The 23,484-nt window shown below is 37.8% G+C and overlaps 2 protein-coding genes across 2 annotated transcripts; one reads left to right on the top strand and one right to left on the bottom strand.

Moving 5' to 3' along the window:
• Positions 1-1,846: 1,846 nt before the first annotated feature.
• Positions 1,847-3,266, bottom strand: LOC137246453 (putative nuclease HARBI1). Its single transcript, XM_067777541.1, has 4 exons — positions 3,086-3,266; positions 2,629-3,019; positions 2,429-2,573; positions 1,847-2,378 (listed from the first exon to the last, which is right to left on the bottom strand). The coding sequence occupies exons 1-4, from the start codon at positions 3,211-3,213 to the stop codon at positions 1,987-1,989; spliced, it is 1,056 nt and encodes a 351-aa protein (XP_067633642.1). The 5' UTR covers positions 3,214-3,266; the 3' UTR covers positions 1,847-1,986.
• A 14,633-nt stretch (positions 3,267-17,899) lies between these two features.
• Positions 17,900-19,005, top strand: LOC137246454 (uncharacterized). Its single transcript, XM_067777542.1, has 2 exons — positions 17,900-18,300; positions 18,358-19,005. Exons 1-2 carry the CDS (start codon positions 17,935-17,937, stop codon positions 18,790-18,792), a joined length of 801 nt encoding a protein of 266 aa, XP_067633643.1. The 5' UTR covers positions 17,900-17,934; the 3' UTR covers positions 18,793-19,005.
• Positions 19,006-23,484: the final 4,479 nt, after the last annotated feature.

Here is a 23,484-nt window from a genome sequence, read left to right on the forward strand (position 1 = left end):
GTAATATATGATATTACGTATTTGTACGTGCAAATAATTCAGAATGCGTACTTATACGTAAAAGGTACATATATCAATAAATTCAATATAAAATTCAGGTAAATTCAGGTTTAGGTTTCCTTAAGCCTAATTTCTATTAAATAGAAGGGTTGGCTGTTGGCGACTACGACAGGCGCTCAAACAATGCATATTTTTGGCAAATATGAAATGAATAATTGAAAATTCTCACAGATTACTATTAGAAAGATTTCTCACCATAGCAAAAAGTTATCTCACCATGGTAATTTGCTACCGTTGAACACTAGAGGCATATATTCAATTAGAAAACGACATCTAACCATTTAACTACTTACCAACAGATGGCGCTTAAGTTGACATTTAATTAAACTAACTGATAGTTGTCATTCGTGAAATTTACAAGTTTTTGGAATGTAATAAAATTGTGAGACTTTCATAGCGTATAACTAAAAAAATTTTTGAAATTAATACTTCGGCGCATGAAGATACTGACCTAAATAACTTATTTCTCGATTTCACTATGTTCGGCCTGAGTGCGTCGGAAACCGGCAATGGGAATGGCGCACACGGGTCGATATCGGGTTGATGGGTTTCTCGAAATGAAATAAAGAAACACAAGAGAATTTGCCTCGTTATAAAATAATTCAGCTGATTCAGCCTTATTGTAAACTTCGCGTGAATGCAATTCCCAATGGAAAAATTCCCACATTTGTTCTGTTCTCATTGTGAACTTCACATGTGAAAAATTTCCCATTTTCGAAAAATTACCCCAACCGTCAACAAATTTTTTTCCACGTGAATGTATAGAATTTGTTCGCAAAACTGAAAGTGGGGAACAACACTCGATAAAATCTAAGGATTTTTTATTGCTTATTAAACTTAGTTAAGAATTATTTTATATCTATTAGGTCTATAAACAAAACTCAGTTGACTTTCTTGGTAAGCACTATGGCCGAAAATCCTGAAATAGGAAAGGGCTTCCAAAAAAAAAATAAATATAAAGTGCTGGCTTTTTGGAAGAAATTGAACAATTCCCTCAATATCAATCTCCGAATGGAAAAAGGTGACTATCAATGCAATGTGGCTATGGAATGTGCCATAATTTATATAGCCATTGCTTACAGGTTAGGATTGATCAAAAACGATACGTACGAAACAAGGCTGTCGAAAATACCAAAAATAGGAAAACGACCGGTGGAGGACCTTGCAAGCAACATGTTTTTTCTGTATTAGAACAGGCAATTTTGGATATAACTGCGTCAATAGCAGCTGTGTAAGGTGTCGAAGATGGCAAGCCTTTTGGTTTGAATGCAACGAAATAAACTGGTAAGAAACGTGAAAATAACAGTAGTGATCAAGACAACAGCTCTAGTGAGGATTCTGAAGTGGAACTTAGTTGCATGGACAATAGCTTGGACGAAAATAGCGCCGAAACTGCGGTGACGCAAAGGGAAAGTGCTTTGCCTGCACAAAAAACCAGCCGGCAAACTCGCAAAAAAATTAACCCTTCGGAGCTATTAAACATTGAACTAGATGTTCAAAAAGAAATGAATGACAACGTCAGAAAGGGCTTGGAAATCCAGAGTCATCACTATACTGAAATAGAAGGCCACTTAAAGGAATTAAACCAAGGCCTCGAAAACTTTCAAAATATTCAAAACAGTTTACTAAAGGAAACAAAACGCCACAATTCGGAAATTGAACGGCTCAGAAAAATTGAAGTTGACCGTAAAGTCATACTTATAAACAGCCAAATCGAGGTTCAAAATTTGAAAATACTAGCTGGAAAGGAAAGCTTAGGCATTAATTAGAATGTTTCGAACGTTTTTGTAAAAAAAATGAATTTTATGTACTTTATTTTTTCAAATTGGTAAAGCAAGATTAACAATAAAGCCGCTTTTGAGCTAATACAAATCAGACATTTCTTTGAAGAGTGTCATTCAATTATAAAAACATTTTGTCATAAATTTACATAAAACAATTGCCTATATTTGCTCTAATACGCTTAGCCTCATTGAGGAAGGATGAATGCGATTCAGATTCTTTAAACTGCACGTGTTCAGAAATTTCCGGTTGAGAAGCTCTAGTTGAAATAAAAGGTGTGTCATCGCACCGATACTTTAAGCATATATTGTGCAACGCGCAACCGACATTAGTAATTTGAGCTGCTTTCTTAGGCGAATAATGTAGCTCCCTGGCTCCTAGTACACACCTCCATCTATTTTTTAAGACGCCATTGGTCCTTTCCACAATGTTACGTCCACGTGCATGAACCTCATTAAATTTGCTTTCTGTGGAGCCCTCTTCCGCTGATCTGCGGGGTGTTAGCAACCAAGGCTCCAGTGGATATCCAGCGTCGCCTATGAACAAAATTTGATTTTGGGACTTAAAGATTTCATTAAAATTTTACCTAGCAGCCAAACATTTCTAGTGCCTAGCAAGTAATCCTGCTCCATTGAAACCCTCAATTCACTTGTATTCCAAATTAATGAGTCATGGCAGGCTCCAGCGTGTGAAGCATCGACGTATCTTATTGCCATTTTGTTATCACATACCTGCAGATAAAATTATTAACATGCGTAAAAGCATAAACAAATTTTACCAATCTACCAGCAAAACATTCATACTATAGTAACCCTTTCTGTTATAATATAAGTGTTTATTATTCCTAGGGCCTATAATTCTAACGTGTGTGCCATCTATGCAGCCAACAATGCCTGGGATATTAAATTGTTGATGAAAATCCAAAGCAATTTCACGCATTTCGTCTTTAGTAGGCCATTTTATCCACTGATTGCAAAGGCACTCCTCAAAAACATTCAATACTTCAGACAAGACGTGGCTAAAACTTGACTGCGATAAGCCAACATCCACTTGCCTCCCTACTCCTTTTTGGTATGCTCCTTCACCAAAAAATCTTAGAGCAGCTGAAAGCTTTACGACTGTGTCTATTGCAAAACGTTTACGTGCCACTGGCAGAGCACTGTGCAATTGGTGAAAGCTATGTATAAATAGTTAAAACGCGATTATTTATTTGGTTTACGAGTATAATTATTTGCATGTTTACCTAGCATTGGGTAATTCAAGGGGATTACACTTGTCGCGTAATATCCTCCTGGATACTCGTTCAGCCAATTGCTGACTGGTATTAGTTTCTTCTTCAATTAAACAAAGGCGCAAGTAAGCACTAACCATTACAATTTTAATATTTAACGCAAAAATAAAAATGTTTGACTACACAACAGCAATTTTTTCTGCAAAAATTTGTAAACAAAACATGAGTGATGTTCACAATGGCATATTCGAAATTCGAATATAAGGATTGATTCACGTGAAATTAACGATACGAATTTTTTGTTTATGGGAAATAAAAAATTCATGGGATTGATTTATTCACATGAAGTTTACAATAAGGCTGAATATTTAATTCAAAGTGCAAGAAAATATACAATGTGTATAAGGTTACCTTAATGTCGCAAAATGAAGATGGTGATCCTGGGCGAGGTGAACTGCTTGGCGGTCAATCGAGAAAGAGGCCGGTTGTCCCGTTGATGACAACCGCTAAGCCGCGAAAAAGTCCTCTGGTATTAAGGAGGGGAAAAGCCACACACACATCCACCCCCACATATACGTGCATGGGTGCTGACAACCTACACACACACACATGCATGTGTATGAAACGCATGCACACAAGTGCGGCATGAGTGTGGGTAGCGGGAAATATTATTAAAACATTAGGGAGGTGCGCCGTCAATCAAGTGAAAGTTAGGCATTGGGCCTAAACATGCCGCCCCCTTGCGGTACGCAACCTCACAGTCCTCCAAGGATCACCGACCGTAAAGAAGAGGAAAAAATAAAAAACTTATAACTAACTTAACCTAACGTCGGCCAGTCCGCCGGCTTGGCAGCACGCACGATGATTTGCATAACGTGCATGCTTGATTGCTGATGCATCGGTCATTCGCCACTCTTCCCGTCCTGGTTAGAGGTTGACGAGCCATGGTTGCCTAAAGCTAGGGATAAAGAAAAGCAGTAAGAAGATATATGTATGTGTTGATATTTCTTACCGTTGAAAGAAAGACTCCATTTTATTTGGAAAAAAGGAAAGATATTATTTATATAAATAAACTTAACCTAAGTACCCTTTAAGGTTACGAGATCGGATGGGTCCCCGAGAGCACCCACCCGAAGATAGTGCTTTGGGCCAGCAGAGGGCCAAAGGATGGTGGTAACGTGCCCGGCGTTATAATGTCAGCGTACACGTCGCCGCCGAGAACGAGGCGGATGGGCGTTGAAGCATAGAATTGGGGATCTGCCAGACGAATATGCTCATATGGAGCCGCGACGCTGGGGTCGACGTTATACGTTGGACTGACGCGCTTAAAATCGTGGACGCAGACTGCGTGAGTCGTCACCATCTTCGTCTGCCCATGTTTGCCCCGGAATCTAATAAAACAGCCGGTTTCGCCGGCGGCGTTGGTCGTCGGTACTGCTAACTCTCGCGCCAGCTTGCGGTCGATCGTTATGCGGGGGGAACATGCATCAACGACTGCACGAATGAGGTGCAAACGCCCCCCCGGTTTCCACCTTCACGACCGCAGTGGGCGCCAGAGCAGCCATTGGCCGAAGTGTTGGGCCGGCTGTAGTGTCAGCCGTACGGATCCCGTTCCTGAAGGAACTATGTTGAGGTAGCTGGCGCGGCCGAGTGGCCAGTATACCGGCTCGGTTTTCATCTCTAAAATTTCGTAGAGCGCGTAGCTGGCGCGGCCGAGGGGCCAGTCTACGCTCGCGCTTTTCTCGGTGTATTTGTGGGCGGCGTTGCGAGGGTGGGCGGAAAGGCCGTGATTCCGCTCCACTTTTCTCTCGTTTTTCATGCTCTAGTAGGGGTCGGAACGGCCGTGGGTCCGATCCCCTAGTGTCGAGCCGGACTATATGGGAGCCCGCTTCACTCCTGGATCGTGCTGGTGGTTCCTCTGCAAAAGCCGACTAGGACGCGTGGAGAGACAGCGCCTCATCCATCGTCTCGTTGTCCACCTGCTGCATCGTGGGAAACCGTTCGTACCCTTCTTCCTCCTCTTCAATAACCAACTGGTTCCAGCTCTTGGGCGGCTCTGGCTCGGACGACAAGTCCTCCATCAAAAAGTGCAGCGTGGTATGATGGTTGCCACCACATCTTCGGCACCTGCCCTCACTCGTGCAGTTCCTGGCACGATGTGCCATCGACAAACAATTTTGGCGGTAGTTGACCTTAATAATCTCGCGCAGCCGTTGTAGCGAAGACTTTGCGCGATATATAGGACACGACCTGATCGGATGCTGCGCGCTGCATAGATGACACGGCTTCGGGTAACGAGCGGCCTGGCGTTCGGTTCTTTTGCGCAACGATGCGTAGCGAGTCATTCTGCTGCGCGAGTGTGAAAGAAAACAAAAGGGAACTCGTTTACTTATAATGACTGTGTCACGCGTTCGGTGGCGAGTAGGCCCTAATTTGATTATCGAGATTTTGGAAATTTAATTAACGCGTGAGTAGGGGGAAAAACATCTGTCGCTGCATAAAAAAAATGTTCTTATTTGGCGCACATTATATGCATGGCCTCCTTCCACGCACGTTATGTGCATGGGTCTTTAGTGCCTTATTTTGTTTATTTTGTGTCACCTGGTAGCGTTTTAGCTAGTCAGGCATACTAGTGCTGCAAAAAAATGAGCATATCCATTATTCGATACTCACATTTTGGTACTGAAACCGGGTAGACAGTGTGTTATGTGGGTGTTTTTGCGTCGTTGTTATTTGTGTTGTTGGTGCTAAAAACCAACAACTTTCCTGCCCGCCGCAAAAAAAAAAATGTTTGCGCAGCAAAATTTTATGCTATATAAAGAAAAAAAATAAAAGATCTTCGTTTCGGAAGAGGAGAAAAATTTGTAGAATGTATCATTTTCTTTTTTTTTTTGTATTGCCCTTCGATTATTTATTCAACCTTTCCCCAAGTACGCTTGTGGTCCTGTTTAATTGATGGCCTTTATCAAATGGCACGGTTCCCGAAGGGTATTTGGCTCCGGTACCGATTTTTCGGAAACGGGTTCTTCGGTACCCGTTTGCATCTTTTTATGCATCACTAATATAATGTACATTAAAACTCGGCATATATATGTACATACGTTTGTATTCGTATACCAACAGCCAGTTCACGGACTCTACCGCTTTCGTAGATTTACCAACCTTTTTACCCATTTTCAATTTCTACTGCTTCTACCACCAAAAAACTCAAAATCTACCAATATTTCAGTATTTTCACATTTAAAACAAATACTGCGATCATTTGGTAAATGTGCTTAATTGCCGAGTATACCCAACTAACCTTTAAGAGATGATTCTGACCGCACCAATCAATTTGTGAAGAAATTCAAACAAGAAATAAATTTGTTTAGAAATAAATGTAATAGACGAGCACGCAATTTTATTTTTTTTTTGTGAATAATTTTGAACGGAAATAAAATGGTTTTAAGTAAACGATAACATGCCCAAATCGGTTATTTTATGGCAGGATTTTGATACTTTGGAAAACTATTGTTGCAATTAGACGTTTCGTTAAGTTCTGTTTGTGTATTTCAGGAAATAGTGAGATCCTAAGGCCTAATCTGTGTATATACAACTTTACATGGAGTTTTGGGTTTGTTTACCTGTTTTGGTGGAAAGATTTATTTCCGTGAGATGTGCTTTATTTATTTTACAATAAATTATGAATTGTGGTGTACAAATATAACTGTAGCTATTGGACCACTTGGAAAACAAAATCTCACACCACCACTACTCTTTTCATTCTTCGTTCACCAACATTCCCTTTATAAAAGTCCGCGCACTGGCATAACATACCAGACACACCTCGCATCTATTTTTAGTCCACCTGCATGAACCTCATTAAATTTGATTTCTGTGGCGAGGTGAACTGCTTGGCGGTCAATCGAGAAAGAGGCCGGTTGTCCCGTTGATGACAACCGCTAAGCCGCGAAAAAGTCCTCTGGTATTAAGGAGGGGAAAAGCCACACACACAACCACCCCCACATATACGTGCATGGGTGCTGACAACCTGCACACACACACATGCATGTGTATGAAACGCATGCATGTGTATGCATGCACACAAGTGCGGCGTGAGTGTGGGTGGCGGGAAATATTATTAAAACATTAGGGAGGGCCGCCGTCAATCAAGTGAAAGTTAGGCATTGGGCCTAAACACACTAATTGTCATAACAATCCTTTATACTATAGGTTGGAATTACCCATTTAAAATATTACATTCCGGTTCATTTTGCGGTTAGTGCTTGAAATGTTTTTGAAATCTATTTTTAAGGAAATCAAATATTGGTAAGTAAAAATATATAATATATATGTACATATAAAAAAAGTGGAGTATGATTAATGATGACATGTAGAACAAAGAATGTTATGCGGCATACTCGAAGATTGCCGAGCAAAGCTCGGTCGCCCAGGTACTTAGGTATTTATGTAAATAAATTGAAATTGATTATAATGCATTTCTAACACGTTCGCTGCCATGTGACCCACCGGTGCGTCACACAAATTTTATTTCACAAAAAATACTATTTATTTGTCAAACTATTTTGAACTATTGGCGACCACCGTGGTGTGATGGTAGCGTGCTCCGCCAACCACACCGAATTCCCTGGGTTGACACCCAGGGCAAAGTAACATCAAAATTTTAGAAATAAGGTTTTTCAATTAGAAGAAAATTTTTCTAAGTGGTCGCCCCTCGGCAGTGTTTGGCAAGCACTCCGAGTGTATTTCTGCCATGAAAAACTTTCAGTGAAAACTCATCTGCCTCGCAGATGCCGTTCGGAGACGGCATAAAACAAGTAGGTCCCGTCCCGCCAATTTGTAGGAAAATTAAAAAAAGGAGCACGACATAAATTGGAAGAGAAGATCGGCCTAAAATCTCTTCGGAGGTTATCGCGCCTTAAATTTATTTATTTATTTTATTTCTAACGGTTCTGATCTGGACTCTTGCCGGATGGTTCGCAGACAATAACTTATTTTTAAATTCAAACAAATGCTGTGTTGTGTCTTATTCCATAAAGACAACTGCCACATACTTAATCTACAAACTAAATGCTAAATCTCTTAATCGTTGCCAAGAGAGTAAAGACTTGGTTGTAATTTTTGACTCCAAACTCTCTTTTTCTAGTCGCATTGATTTCGTTGTTTCAAAATATGTTGCAAAGGTTGGGTTCAGTAGACGTAACACCAGTGACTTTAAGGACGCTATGACGTTGAAGGCACTTTATATATCCTTGGTCAGAGTTGGTATTGAATATTGCTCAATAATATGGAATCCTTTGTATAAATCTAAGTCCTATAAAATTGAGAAAGTTCCAAATTTTTTTACAAAATTGCTTTACGTATGCTTCACTGGCCAGACGGCCTCCCTTCATATACCAGCAGCACAAATTGCTTGGTCTTCAGGCTCTGCATGACAGAAGAACTTTTATCTCACCCATGCTTCCCTATAATGTAATAAAATTGAGCATAAATTGCTCTGATTTATCTACTTTTTTCATTCCATATATTCCACTGCGTGATCTTCAGCATAATAGATTATTTATCGAAATAACTCTTAAAGCGAATTAAGTTATGAATGAACCTATAATTAGGACCATACATCTAGCAAATCGATTCAGTAGTTATTAATTTTAATGACAGCTTATATAAGTTTAAGCTTGAATTGTTTTCTATTTTTAACTAGTCTGTAAGAAAGCATGTAGTTATCGACATGTAAGAATTGAAGTAGATTATAGTCAGCGCAAAGCACTTATCATACACCAAACGCATGTCTCAATAGGGTAAATCCAATTTCAAGGGGTTGCCAGCACAATATATAGCTTCTCCAACCCAATTGTCAACTCTCCTAACCGTGGCGAATCCTGTTTCATTGACAGCCGAGGATCTGGTGACCCCAAGTTCCTCATGGAACTAGGGGGTGCGGAAGGCGGGATGGCCTAGAAGGTTTAATGTGGTCATATAAATCGTTCCCGAGTTGGTCGAGCTAGTAGTACCTTAAAAGTGCTTTGTTGCCGGAACGTACCGGATCTATATCCGGCAAAGGGCCAATAACATTGGTAATACTCCCCAAAGCCTTCGGGGAGTGTCTTTATCGTTAATACAACAACAACAACAAAAACCACAAAGCTTATACTTTTAGACTTGTTGATATATGAATATTTCACCATTATTGTCTTTATAATAATTTGATAACTGTGGCATCACTGCGTTCAGTAAAAGAGTACGTGAATAATGAGCTCACATGAATAGTTAAGAAACAGGCAAAATAAGCCTCGTCACTTTGCAAAGCCCGACTTTGGTTCACTCTGTCGTTGTAAGCCTACCTGCATACTCTTTTGTTCAGCTACCTGTGTGTGCGTTGCTGTATACCTAACTTTTATATATCAAAGTCTTTTTGTACATTTTATTACTAGAATAAATTAATTAGTAATAAATAAATGAATTCTTCTAAATATTACAACATGGTAGCAGAGCAAGGTTTAGTGGCTGTTAAAAAAGTGTTGCTGAACAAGTTAAAATTCTTTAAAAAAAAAAAAAGTTGCACGACGAAAGCTGAGCTTAAGCACATGTATGCTGAGTCGAATAAGAGTTTAGAAAGTTCGAGTATTGAAGAAAATAAATTCGCTGAAGACATACTTGAGGAATCAAAAAGGAAAGATTTCGTGTTAAATAGAAAAACTAAAAATTTGCTGAGAAAAAGTTTTCTTAAAATATTAAAGAGTACATTGAAATTAAAATTTGAAGTTGATAACAGCTTGTGAGCTCAGGAGTTGGTAGAAATGGCTAGACTAGCAAAAATCGATGATGTAAGCATCCCAGTGTTCGAGGGAATAAATTTTCCCAGCTGGAAATTTAGGCTTATGAATATTTTGGAGTACAAGGAATGTGTCGAACCTGCGCAAAGAGAAAGAGGTGATAAAAATGAAAGTACTTGGAAGAAGAATGATTTGAAAGCAAAGACCATTCTAATTAGCGCGTTATCAGATAAGCCACTGGAGTACATTAGTGAATGCACAACCACGTTTGCGATAATGTCGAAGTTTGAAAAGATGTACTAGTCGAAATCAACTTCTCAACAAATTATAAATAGGGGGAAACCGGAAGATGTAAAACTTAAAAATTTCCAAATCATAGAAGAATTTTTTATTGAATTCGAAAAGGCGTGTAACGAGTTCAAAGCAGCCGGAGCCACATTAACCGAAGAAGAAAAAATGAGGTACCTTATCAAAGCCTTGCCGCCAAATTATAGTTTTATTGGAGACTTTATCGACTTAGTACCGGAGGAGCAGAGGACTGTCGAATACGTGAAGTCGAAAATTAAAGAGAAGAATATGAACAAAGGGGACAACGAAAAGAAGACCAGTGTAAGCACGTTCACAATAAAAACGAAAGGCGAGTGTTTCCAGTGTGGAAAAACCGGACACTACAAGAGGGACTGCTGGTACGGATGGCAGAACAGTCAAGCACGGGGTGGGCAAACACCCGGGGGAAAAGAGTCCAATTAAATCAAAAAGGGCATCGTGTTTCACCTAAAGACCAAAACAAAAGTTCTTTACGACGAGGCGATATCCGAGGTAAAGGTCTAAGTCATCAAGCGCTACCATCGGCCACTGAGCCGGAGTCTTCACATGAATCATGGACGTCGACCGTAATAAAAGTAAATGCCTATGAGACAGAAAAATGTAAGTATGTTTGTGACAAGATTGAGTGGCTATTGGATAGTGGTTGCACGGACCACATTATAAACAACGAAGAGTATTTCAGTAAATATACAGATTTGAAAAGCCCTATTCATGTGAAATTTCCAGATGGCAAATATCTAGAAGCAACAAAGAGGGGTACAGTTATAATTATTTTTAAAAATTATAACGAGGTTCAGGTGGAATTAAAGGATGTTTATTTTGCAAAAGGTATAAAAAAGAATTTATTAAGTTTCTCGAAAATAACAGAAAACAGTACAATTGTGGCGAAAGACCACAATGCAAAGATTTACAATAAAAATGGAAAATTATTAGCAGTTGCAAATAAGGTTAATGGTTTATACATAGTGCAAAGTAATTTGTACAATAAAGAAAATATCTGCGCAAATGCGGTAAGATTAACTGAAAAAGAAAAATGGCATAGGGTGTTAGGACATGTAAACTTTCAGTATTTAAATACATTAGTTAAAGATAAATTAGTAGAAGGTTTACCAGAAAAATTAGAAGATAATATTATGAAATGTGCGAATTGTATTCAAAGCAAAATGGCAAATGTACCATTTCAAAATCATAGGACTGAGTCTACTGAAATTCTTGAACTAAATCATACAGACCTAAATGGCCCTCATAATACAATGAATAATCGCGGTGAAAAATACTTTTTAACCTTCATAGATAACTGCAGTAAATGTACAAGAATTTATTGTATTAAAAGTAAAAATGAAACAGCAGATTGCTCTATAGATTTTGTCAATTTGGTTCAAAACAAATTTGGAAAGAATATAAAGAAACTTAGATGTGATAATGGTAGAGAATATCTCAATAATGAAATTTATGAATTTGTAAAAAAAATGGAATTGAGATGTTACCATGTCCACCCTATGTCCATGAATTGAATGGAGTCGCGGAGAGATATAATAGATCGGCAATGAATATGGGTCGATGCTTAGCACGAGAGGCTAAAATGAATCATAGATTTTGGCCAGAAATAGTAAAAACTGTTGCGTACTTGAAAAACCGTACAATAGCCAATACTAAGGGAAATAAAACTCCGTATGAGTTATTTTTTGGCAAAAAGCCTAATGTTAAACATTTAAAAATCTATGGCAGTCGAGTCTTTTTAAGAACACCTGAGGTGTTGAGGAAAACAAAATGGGACGATAAAGCAAAATTAGGCATACTGGTAGGTTATAATGACAATAGTTACAGGGTACTGATAAATAACAAAATAATTAATGCCAGACATGTTGAAGTAGTCGAAGAGGGTACAGAATTAATCTGTTTGCAAAAATGGAATGACAGTGAGAACGATAACTTTGATGATGACTTTATAAGCTTAAATTTGGACAATCAGTCCAATAAGTATAACGATGACTCTACTAACGATTTAAATGAGAGAGATTGGTGTCAAGAAAATATTAGCGACGGCACTGTTAATGGAGGGGACGTTGGTAATGAGTTGGGTGGTAATGAGAACAAAATTGATAATTGTTTAGAGAGAAGGATTTCGAGTAGAGAGAGGAATCCTGTAAATAGATTTGGAAATCCTATAACGCATTATATTTATGTTAATTTTGTAAACGCAAATGTACCCAGTACGTTCGAGGAAGCGATTAATTCCAGAGAATCTAGCGAGTGGAAAAAGGCTATGAACTCTGAAATGGAAAGTTTGAGGAAAAATAAAACATGCGATATTGTTGATAAACCTAAAAATAAGAAAATTATAGATATAAAATGGATTTACAAAAAGAAAATTGATAACACATTTAAGGCTAGGTTGGTTAGCAGAGGGTTCCAGCAAAAAGAGTAGTTAGAGAATGTCTATTCGCCAGTAGGGAAAATGGAAACTTTAAAAGTTTTACTAAGTTACTGTTGCGTAAATAATTTGTTTATTGAACAAATGGATGTCGAGGCGGCTTTTCTCAACGGCACTGTGAAGTCGGAAGTTTACATTAATGAACCCAAAGGTTACGAAAGTGGTAAAAATAAAGTATACAAATTACAAAAAGTTTTGTATGGTCTCAGAGAAAGTCCGAGGGCATGATATGATTGTTTCAATAAATATATAGAAAAACTAAATTTCGTGAAAAGCAATTATGACTATTGTTTGTATGTGAATAATAACAGCCAAGATCCAATATATCTTTTAATTTTTGTCGATGATCTTTTGATTTGCTGTAAGGACAAAAACCAAATTGTTGAAGTTAAAGCCAGTTTAATGCAGAGATTTGTAATGAAAGATTTGGGAAAAATTAGTAATTATATAGGAATCGATGTAATCTATAGTGATGACAGAAAATTAATGACATTAAGTCAAACAAGATATATTTAATCATTAGCTGAAAAGTATAACTTGGAAAATGCTAAATTGTATGATACTCCAATGGAGCGGAATTTAAAACTAGAACCAGCAGGGGAAAGAGATGAAAGAATAAAATTCCGAAATTTAATAGGAGAACTATTGTACATTAGCACTGGAACGAGGCCAGATATTTCTTATAGCGTTAACTACTTAAGTAGATTTCAAAGCTGCTATAACGAGACACACTTTAAATATGCATTGAGAATTCTAAAATATTTGTACAAAACGAAAGACTTAAAACTAACTTACTCCGGAAAATGTTTTAAAGAAGGACCTTTATACTGCATGGTCGATTCGGTCTATCCAGGTGATAACATCGATAGAAAATCGAGAACAGGATTCGTAATAAGTCTTTACGGTAATGTAGTTTATTGGAAAACTCGAAAACAAAATACAGTTACTAAATGTTCAACTTTCGCGGAATATACAGCTATATCTGAAGCAATACGGAGGTTTTGTTTTTACGAAATTTGCTTAATGAGTCATTTGATCTAAAATTTACGAAACCAATACAAATTTACGAGGATAATTCTGGCGCGGTAGCAATTGCAAAATTCGGCAATTTCATAAAAAAATTCTAAACACATTGAAGTGCATTACCACTACATCAACGAAAGTTACGAAAATGGCATTATTGATATTGTAAAAATTGATTCTCAATCCAATTTAGCTGATATATTTACAAAAAAGCTTTGATAAATATAAATTTGTAAAAAATAGGGGTGCACTGCACTTTATTTGATTTGTTAACATGTTAAACAAGGATTTAAAAAAAAAAAATAAATGAACAATATGAATTGAATGTAAATTAGTATGGAAAAAACAAATTTATGTATAATTAATGTTAAACTATTGTACAAAAATGAATTCTCTTATATGCTGAAAATTCAAGGAGTTGTGTTGATACATGAATATTTCACCATTATTGTCTTACTAATAATTTGATCACTGCGTTGATTAAAAGAGTACATGAATAATGAGCTCAGATGAGTAGTTGAGAAACAGGCAAAATAAGCCTCGTCACTTTGTAAAGCCCGACTTTGGTTCACTCTGTCGTTGTAAGTCTACCTGCATACTCTTTTGTTCAGCTAACTGTGTGTGCATTGCTGTATACCTAACTTTTATATATCAAAGTTATTTTGTACTTTTTATTACTTGAATAAATGAATATGTAATAAATAAATGAATTCTTCCAAATATTACAACAAGACTGAATGAATTAAATAAATAAATAAAATGTGCGCACAAAGAAATGACTAGTAATTCAGATTGATATTATTGACAGGTTGACTTAGCACATTTTTTTTAACAGCTGACGACTTAGCACATTTACACATCATTGCCCACAGCACGTAAAAATGAAAAATTTAAATATTTTTTTTTGTGATCGATGCATTTTGAATTCAGTTTTAAAATTGCATTAAAATACAATTTTTCAAAAAAAGTGACTTAGCACATTTTCACATTAAGCTAACGAAATTTTAAATGATGTTTTACAGTTTTTTGTTGATAATAGTGTGTTTCTAATCAAGTGTATAAGTAAAAGTTTTACTGGCACATACTAGGCCATGAAAATCCGTAGGCTTTGAAATCAATGAGCACAATAAAAACAAGCGAAAGTAAATCAATGACAAAAAAACAAAAAAGAATTTTTTAGCTACCGTCTTTTTCAAAGTTTAGTTGCGTTAGGGCACCTCTAAACATACGATGAGTGAAATAAAAATTTTTTACCTTATTTCTGGTCTAGAAAGGCAACTTTTTTGGAGGTCAGCCAAACGAGATTTCGAAAAAAAATAAATTCACTTCACCCTAGTGTTTATTCAGCTGTCCGGCAGTTCAAAGGTGACGGAAACTTGTTTGCAATGTATCAACAATAATTTTGTGTTTTATGAACGGCGAGTTGGGTGAACTTTCAAATGAAACAAATCCTTAATTTAAAGGATAGGGACCTCCTAAACTGTTTTTCACACTAAATAAAATGTCAAATAGCTGCCTAAGAGCCGACCAAAAACCGTTGAATGAATGCAGAGTAAACAAGCAAAGACGGGATTGTCTTCGGCTGTGCCGAAACTTCATACCTTCATGAATGGGGCTGAACAATAATCTTATCCCATTCGTAATATCCAAATAATCGGCTGCATAAAATAAAAAATATATAGTGAACAGATGTACATACCTAAGCGATTTTTAAGATAAATATAAAATAAACAAGTAAGGAAGGCTAAGTTCGGGTGTACCGAACATTACATACTCAGCTGAGAGCTTTGGAGACAAATTTGTCTTTTTCATGGATACGTACAAATGGTAATACTTAAAACTGGAGCAACTTGCCTTTGCTATATATCTTCAGCTATAAATTCGTTTTATTTGAATATTTTTTTTAAATATGAAAATTTGGTTAATTTGGAACGCGTTTCCTTATAATTTTTTTAAATCACCGCTGAAATATTTTCGAGGCGCTCTTAATTATTTTTTTTTCTTAATTAATTTCATTCATTTTAAATAGCGATCTGAGATGAGTGCACACGAACTTGTATACCAAGTTTCATTAAGATACCTCAAAATTTACTCAAGTTATCGTGTTTACGGACAGACGGGCGGACGGACATGGCTTAACCCGTTTTCTCCCGATACTAGGTTCCGTGAAGGAAATCGCATGAAATTTTGTGTGGTTGCTACTGAACGCTATTACAAGTTTTCAGGCTGATAGGTCTCCTGGATGCGACAGGAGAGACTGTTGCGAAAACGCAACGTTGGGAGAAACGCTGTAAAGTGTGATGTACTCAAATAATCAAATAAATTCCGAAGTCTAGTCAATAATGATTTTGAAAATGTTTTTAGTTGAAGTAGTTTATTTAATAAAGTTAAAAGTATTTTTATTTTGTAATAATTAACCTTATTATAATTAACATATCTTTTTCTTACTGTCCAATTTTGTAAGATATTCATCACAACATTTTGGGTGTAACCTCAAATTGCATTTTTTATATTCATAAACAGTTTGCGAATGGCACATGGCACATCTTTTACGTTTGTTGCCTGAAGGGTTCCATTCTACATAATCACGGACGTTAGTTCGAGGAAGATGAAGTGGTCTCTCTGCTTCTTCAATGTCTGATGGATCACTACTTTCTCGATAAACTTCTTCTTCGCAATATAAAAGCAGAGATAATGCTATTTCCGTTTTAATAGTAATTTGAGACATAGGACGAGTTCCTTCTGATTTACTAACCAAGCAATGAATTTTCCATGCATTAACAGTTGTAATGTTCACTGAATTGTCCATAGGGGCCACCACCATTTTTTCCACGAATGCCAACACGGTAGTAAGCTACTGCATTATCATGGAGATCTACTCCTCCCATATGTTGATTATAGTCATTATAAGTCCATGTTTTTTAACAATAACCTTTTTTTCTCAGTTTTAGACCAACTGTGTGATTCTGTTCAGTGATACAGGTTCAACAGTTCTGAAGTTAGAGATTACTGTTACTTCAGCATTATCTTGCCATCGAGCTACAAAAAACTTGTTATTTATTTCGGAACAGTAGTCAAATTCATGTTTCTTGAGTTCTGAGCATTTTTTCAGCACCTCTAACACGATTTGCTCTGATAGTTCCAGTCGCTCTAAAACGTTTTTCGTTCAATAAATAAAACAAATGTTATGACGAAAAGAAATTATCAAAATAAATAGCATGATGATCTGGATTTGTAACATTTCCAGCAATGATAGCACGACAGATACTCCTACACCTACTTCCTTGTCATATGGTACCATCCGAAATTAAATTCAATACGTTTGCTTTTCTTCCATTTGGGTGTACCGAAATCTTTTTCTGCAGTATGCGTGATGTTTTTTCGAGAACAAGATGGTCCATCGTCAGGTGTTTCAGATAAATATGGTGGCGGTGACCCAAAATCTTCAACATCTGATTCAACCTCGACTTCTAGCTCTCCACATACATCCGTCATAGCTGGTACATCTGTTAGCAACTCATTATCATCAAAAAGTTCTTCATCACTCACTGTATCAACATCTGCTGGTGGAATGTAAACAACAGAAGTTATTTTTTTCGAAACAACTTTATCAATTTTCCTTCGTTTAGCAGCAACCGATGTTTCTGCACCTTCATCCTCACTGATGTATTAGTATAGGATTCAATTTGCCCAATTGTTAAAAAACACTGACGATTCATTGTTTTCTAATAAATATATAAAAAAGCGAACCAAAGTACAAGCAAACAAAACTAAATACCCACAATATTTACCAAAAACGACGAAAAGTTTTCCGAAGTGTTTTTCCTTAAATTTTCCTTTGCACAATAGGCTAATGTTATATTAAACTAATATAAACATCAATTTTTGCGCCAAATAAAATGTCATAAAAAGCTAAATGTCAAATGCATCGTTTTAGCCAGCGTTGCGTTTTCGCAACACCTACTTTTAACAGCTGAATTTAAATAGAAAACAAATACGCCAATTACACGGCACAAGTATCCTTGTGCCAATTACCAATTTGCACAAGGATTTGCCCGGTGTGTGCAGTGTTTGCGCTATTTGCGCAGAGAACTGCGCTAAAATCAAAACGATTTTGATATTTACGCATGCTGCAAAAATTGCACATGCTTTTTTCTTCGTGTGTGGTAAATGTTATACAGTTTACCTGTGGTTTCTGATAACATAACATCGCTTAAAAATTTTATTATCGAAGGCGTAAAGACCATCTCTAGCTCGTACCAGGAATTCAATAAAAGTGAAAAAGCGTAATTATAAATAAAATGGAAAATAAACGCTTCTGGTGCGAGTTTTTTGACTTGTATCGTGAATTACCAGCACTGTGGAAAATAAGGAGTGCTGATTACAGCAATAGAACGCTAAAAAGCAGCAGCTACCAAAAGATGGTAGACAAATTGAAGGAAATATACCCGGAGGCAAATAGAGAAATGGCAGTAAAAAAAATTAACAGTTTTCGCACCACATATCGTAAAGAACTTAAGAAAGTAAAAGATAGCCAAAAGTCAGGTGCTGGGACTGATGATATATACGAGCCCACCCTTTGGTATTATGATAAATTGTCGTTTTTGGAAGACCAGGAGGAATGCATAGAAGGAACATCTACAATGGATATAAAAAAAGAAGAGCACGTAAGAAGAAATAGAGTAATTTACATACAAATCTTGGTAAATTTTCTCTTATTTCAGAAAATGCATATAAAGAAAAAAAAGGTGTCAGAAGAAGACCAGCTGATACAATTAGCTTGTAGCAAACTACAATCAAACGGGAACAGCAACTGTGACTTTGATATGCTGGGCAAATCTTGGGCATTGCAATATCAAGAAATGGACGAACAGCAGAAAGTGATTGCGCGTAAACTTATTTCAGATATATTGTACCACGGATGCATGGGTACTCTCCAAAAGAACCATGCTATAGAAATACAGGATTTCCTACTTACGTCTTCACGTCAGACACCTATTTATCAATCAACAGAGTCTTCATCTGAATTTATTGTGGCACAAAATATGATCGACTTTTCGGATCAGGAGGTACCAATGACTAGTAATTCTGAAGCGTTCTCCAATCGACGTGGTAGTGATATTCAATGCTTTTATGAGAGCTTCAGTGAGGAGTATTAAATGAAACCAATTTTAAAGTGATTATATTGAACTAAAAGTACAAAGTAAATTATAAGTATTCAGTCATTGTTTTCTTTGCCAAGTGGAATCTATATCATTTATTATTTATTTAAGTGCATCATCATTCAAATGATAATGACAATTCAAGCGAAAATATCTTTTCTTTATTTGTTAATCCAAAAATTGCATTACTATTCACATGTTAAATCAATAAAAGTAAAAGTATCTTTCTAATTTAAAGTAAGGCGATATCGTTGCACTTTTACTTTGGCAAATTGGAGGCGATAAACCGGTGTTATGTTTCGGCGGCTTTGGTAAATGTCGTAATTTGTTTATAACTTATAGGGAATCCACTATGAGCAATGGCAGGTTATTGTCGATGGAGGCGTTTGTGCATTCGGACTGGAACATTTGTTGTTGTTGTTGTAGCAATGCTCGCCCCACCTAATAGCCGCGACCGATCACAAATTGTCATCAATATCCTCTAACGGGAGTCCAAGGAAACTTGCCTTTTCAACAGGGGTGGACCATAAGGAAAGGGGTGTTAAAGGCGTTGGTTCCACATTACAATTGAAGAGATGGTTGGTGTCATGTGGGGACACGTTGCAAGCGGGGCATACATTTTGTATGTCGGGGTTGATTCTGGATAGGTAAGAGTTTAACCTGTTACAGTATCCAGAACAAAGTTGAGCAAGAGTGACACGCGTTTCCCTGGGGAGTATGCGTTCCTCTTCCGCAAGTTTTGGATAATTTTCGTTAAGTACTGGATTCACCGGGCAATTCCCGGCATAAAGGTCCGACGCCTGTTTATGGAGTTCACCAAGGACCTGCTTGTGTTTTTTCACTTCATACGGCTGGGTTCTCAGGTGCCGTATTTCCTCAAAATGCTTACGGAGATGACTCCTTAAGCCCCTAGGCGGTGCTGGTTCATCAATCAGATGTCTGTTGGGATGCCCAGGTTTTTGGGTATTCAACAGGAACTGTTTGGTCAGCATCTCATTTCTCTCCCTGATGGGGAGTATTCTCGCCTCATTATGCAGATGGTGTTCTGGGGACATAAGAAGACAGTCCGTGGCGATTCTGAGAGCAGTATTATGGCACGCCTGTAGTTTCTTCCAGTGGGTGATTTTTAGGTTTGGCGACCATATGGGTGACGCGTAGCACGTAATCGGCTGGCTAATTGCTTTGTATGTAGTCATGAGCGTTTCTTTATCTTTTCCCCAAGTACTGCAAGCGAGGGATTTGAGGATTTTGTTACGGATATGAATTCTCGGAACAATTTCGGCTGCGTGCTCACCAAAATCTAGATCCTGATCAAACGTGTGCAGTCATCGGCGTAGGAAACGATTTTGACTCCTTCCGGTGTGAAGGTAGCTTAGATATATAGAAATTAAACAAAAGTGGGGATAGGACACCACCCTGTGGCACCCCTTGTTTAATTCTCCTTGGTTTTGATGTTTCGTTTCTAAATTGCCTCGATGCCTGCCGACCACCCAGATAATTTGCGGTCCACCTTTTAAGACATGGGGGAAGGGTAGACCCTTCCAGGTCTTGCAGTAACGGAGGTAGGTACTAAGAGTCTGTTTCCCTGACCTGCACGATTGCTGCCGGAAAAGAGGGGGGGGGGGGGAGAAGACGGGGGCAGGGGCTGATGCTCAGCATTGCTACCAACTCTACTACGAAGGTAGTAGTGGGGCGCGAGCAGCAGCGGGTACTTGTTGTGGCTTGCTGAGCAGCGGGGCTGCTGGAAGGTAGTTGGGGCGCTTGGGCGTAGACTACGGGACGCCCTGTCCGATGCAACCATCCCTTGCACGAGACACACTGAACAGAGTATGACCGTCATAAAAAGATTCTTTTCCGGCAGATGCAGCAAAACCATTTCTCAGGACCAGGGTCAGGAGACGGCCCCGGATTGGATTCGATGCCTTCCCGGAGTAAGAGAATATGGAGCAGTCCTGCTGCAAGGAGCTGCTGGGAGGATGACAATTTGCGGAAGGGACGAAACAAATTAGATGGGGTCACACTGAAATGACAGTCTTTGGTCGGGAAAAATCCCGAGTCGCTTCAGTACATAGAACCGACTGCCTTGGGATGCGCTGGAACATTTGTGCCTTTTTCTTGTTAATGTTGTTAAAAGCGAAAGCTTTCAATGTGGGATTACCATAGTAATCTGAGTAGTCCATATTGATTGTCATATCTGGCACTGGCTTACAACTATCTACATAATTTCCACGAATTTGTAGTTCCTGAAAATTGTTATAAAGAAATTTTAAATGCTATGATATATATGAAGCCCCTTGATCTAAACTGTTTTCAATTAGAAAAAAAAGCTCAGATAACTTCGACTGCCTGCGCTAAAGCAATTTTATTTTTCCTTTTTATTTCTGTTACCATTGTGTACACCCGCCGGCGTATGATGCTATGGTAACTACTTCTGGTAGGGAAGGGAACTTGAGGTACTCATAATTAACCACTGGTTGGTTTTTCCAATACAGTACAAACGGGTCGACAGGGTCTACTATTTCACACGTCACGCCCTCTCGCAAAGGTTGCAGCCTCCGTTGTGAAATTCGGTCGGATTTTTGCAGAGGGAATAAAAGATCCTTCGACCTTGGGAGGGCGACAAAAGGTGTTCACCGTCGAAATTGCTGTAAGTAATTTTAGGTCCTCAAAACTATTGCCGCTTGCCAAAAAACGCAATGTTAAAGTTAAACGATGACGCGCAGGAATAGCTTTCCTCATCACAGTGTCTCGTTTATTAATTCGATGCGCTGCTTTAGACAAAAGTACTTCAAATGTTTCTTTATCCATTCTTACATAATTTTTAAAGTCACGTTGAGACGTAAACTCAAGTTCCCGAAGTAATTTTTTCTGTCCCAATACATTTCGTTTTTTATACCACAATTGTGACGAAATCCGTTTACCCTTTTGCTTTCTTTTCTTTCTTTTTAATGCAATCGAAAGAAGTAAAGCCGCACTTGCCTTCTTTATGCAATTAGAACACATGATTCGTTTGTTGCGCTAGTTTAAAAATGAATATTGCGCAGTGTTTTTGAGTCGTGTATGTCAAAATTCTCCTTTGCACAAATTTCGTCGTTTTATATTTGCGCATGGCTTTTGTATCGTTTATGGGCTGAATAGGCAAAAATTTGACAAATATATAAATTTCAGGTTTTCTTGTATAAAAACTTGAAACAAAACTAGATTTTTATATTTTCTTTCTACTCAGCCAACAACACAAAAAAATCATTATTTTTAAGACGTTTTTCAAACATGTGGTAAATCGATACAAGACCAAGGTAATACAAATTTAAGCCATAACTGTAAAGATCAAAGTCCAAATTTTATTGTAAAGTCGAAAAACTAACAAACACTTTTTATTTCATAAGTTTTTTTTTTCTAAAGTTATATTTTGCGTCGAAAAAGCAATCCAATCACCTTGTTTCATCCCTTTTTTCATATTTGGTATAGAATCATGTCATTATACTCAGTGTGCTTTGCAGACAGAGTATATTAACTTTGATTGGATAACGGTTGGTTGTACAGGTATAAAGGAATCTAGATAGATATAGATTTCCATTTATCAAAATCATCAGTATCGAAAAAAATTTGATTGAGCCATGTCCGTCCGTCCGTCCGCCCGTTAGCACGATAACTTGAGTAAATATTGAGATATCTTCATCAAATTTGGTACACTAGCTTATCTGGACCCAGAATAGATTGGTATTGAAAATGAGCGAAATCGGATGTTAACCACGCCCACTTTATATATATATACTAGAAGACCCGGCAGACGTCCTGCCCTAAATTTGGCCAATCTGCATACATTTTAATAAGCTTTTTTCGTCTGACTCTGCCCTCCCCACCTCTTCAATTTTTCCTAATCCTTTTATTCACTCCTCCCTCTGTCTTTTTCGCTTCATCTATCTCCATCTTCGTCTCATTCTATCTCTTTCTCAATCTCCTCTCTTTTCTCTTCTCTCAATTTCTTCTCATTCTTCTGCATCCCTTATTGCCTGTCCCAGAAGGTGGTATGTATTTTATTCCAGTCCCAGTCCCACTCCGAGTCTCAGTCCCAGTCCTAGTCCTAATCCCAGTCCCAGTCCGTCTCTGGATAATATATTACTCTGTACAAAAGCACTCATCCACAGCTTTCATTTGATATCCATATTCTATAAACACATTCTAGGGGTACCCGGGTCCACGTTTTGGCCTATATATCGAGACCCTAGTCACCCAGGGGTATGAAAATTACACTCTAATAAAGCACTCATCAACAGCTTTCATTTGATATTATTATTCTATAAACATATTCTAGGGGTACCCGGGTCCACGTTTTGGCCTATATCTCGAGACCCTAGTCACCCAAGGGTATGAAAATTACCCTCTACTAAAGCACTCATCAACAGCTTTCATTTGATATCCATATTCTATAAACACACTCTAGGGGTACCCGAGTCCACGTTTTGACCTATAGCTCGAGACCCTAGTCACCCAGGGGTATGAAAATTACCTTCTACTAAAGCACTCATCAACAGATTTCATTTGATATCCATATTCTATAAACACACTCTAGGGGTACCCGGGTCCACGTTTTGGCCTATATCTCGAGACCCTAGTCACCCAGGGATATGAAAATTACCCTCTACTAAAGCACTCGTCAACAGCTTTCATTTGATATCCATATTCTAT

This window comes from Eurosta solidaginis, chromosome 3 (genome assembly GCF_040869045.1).
Source record: "Eurosta solidaginis isolate ZX-2024a chromosome 3, ASM4086904v1, whole genome shotgun sequence".
NCBI lineage: Eukaryota > Metazoa > Arthropoda > Insecta > Diptera > Tephritidae > Eurosta > Eurosta solidaginis.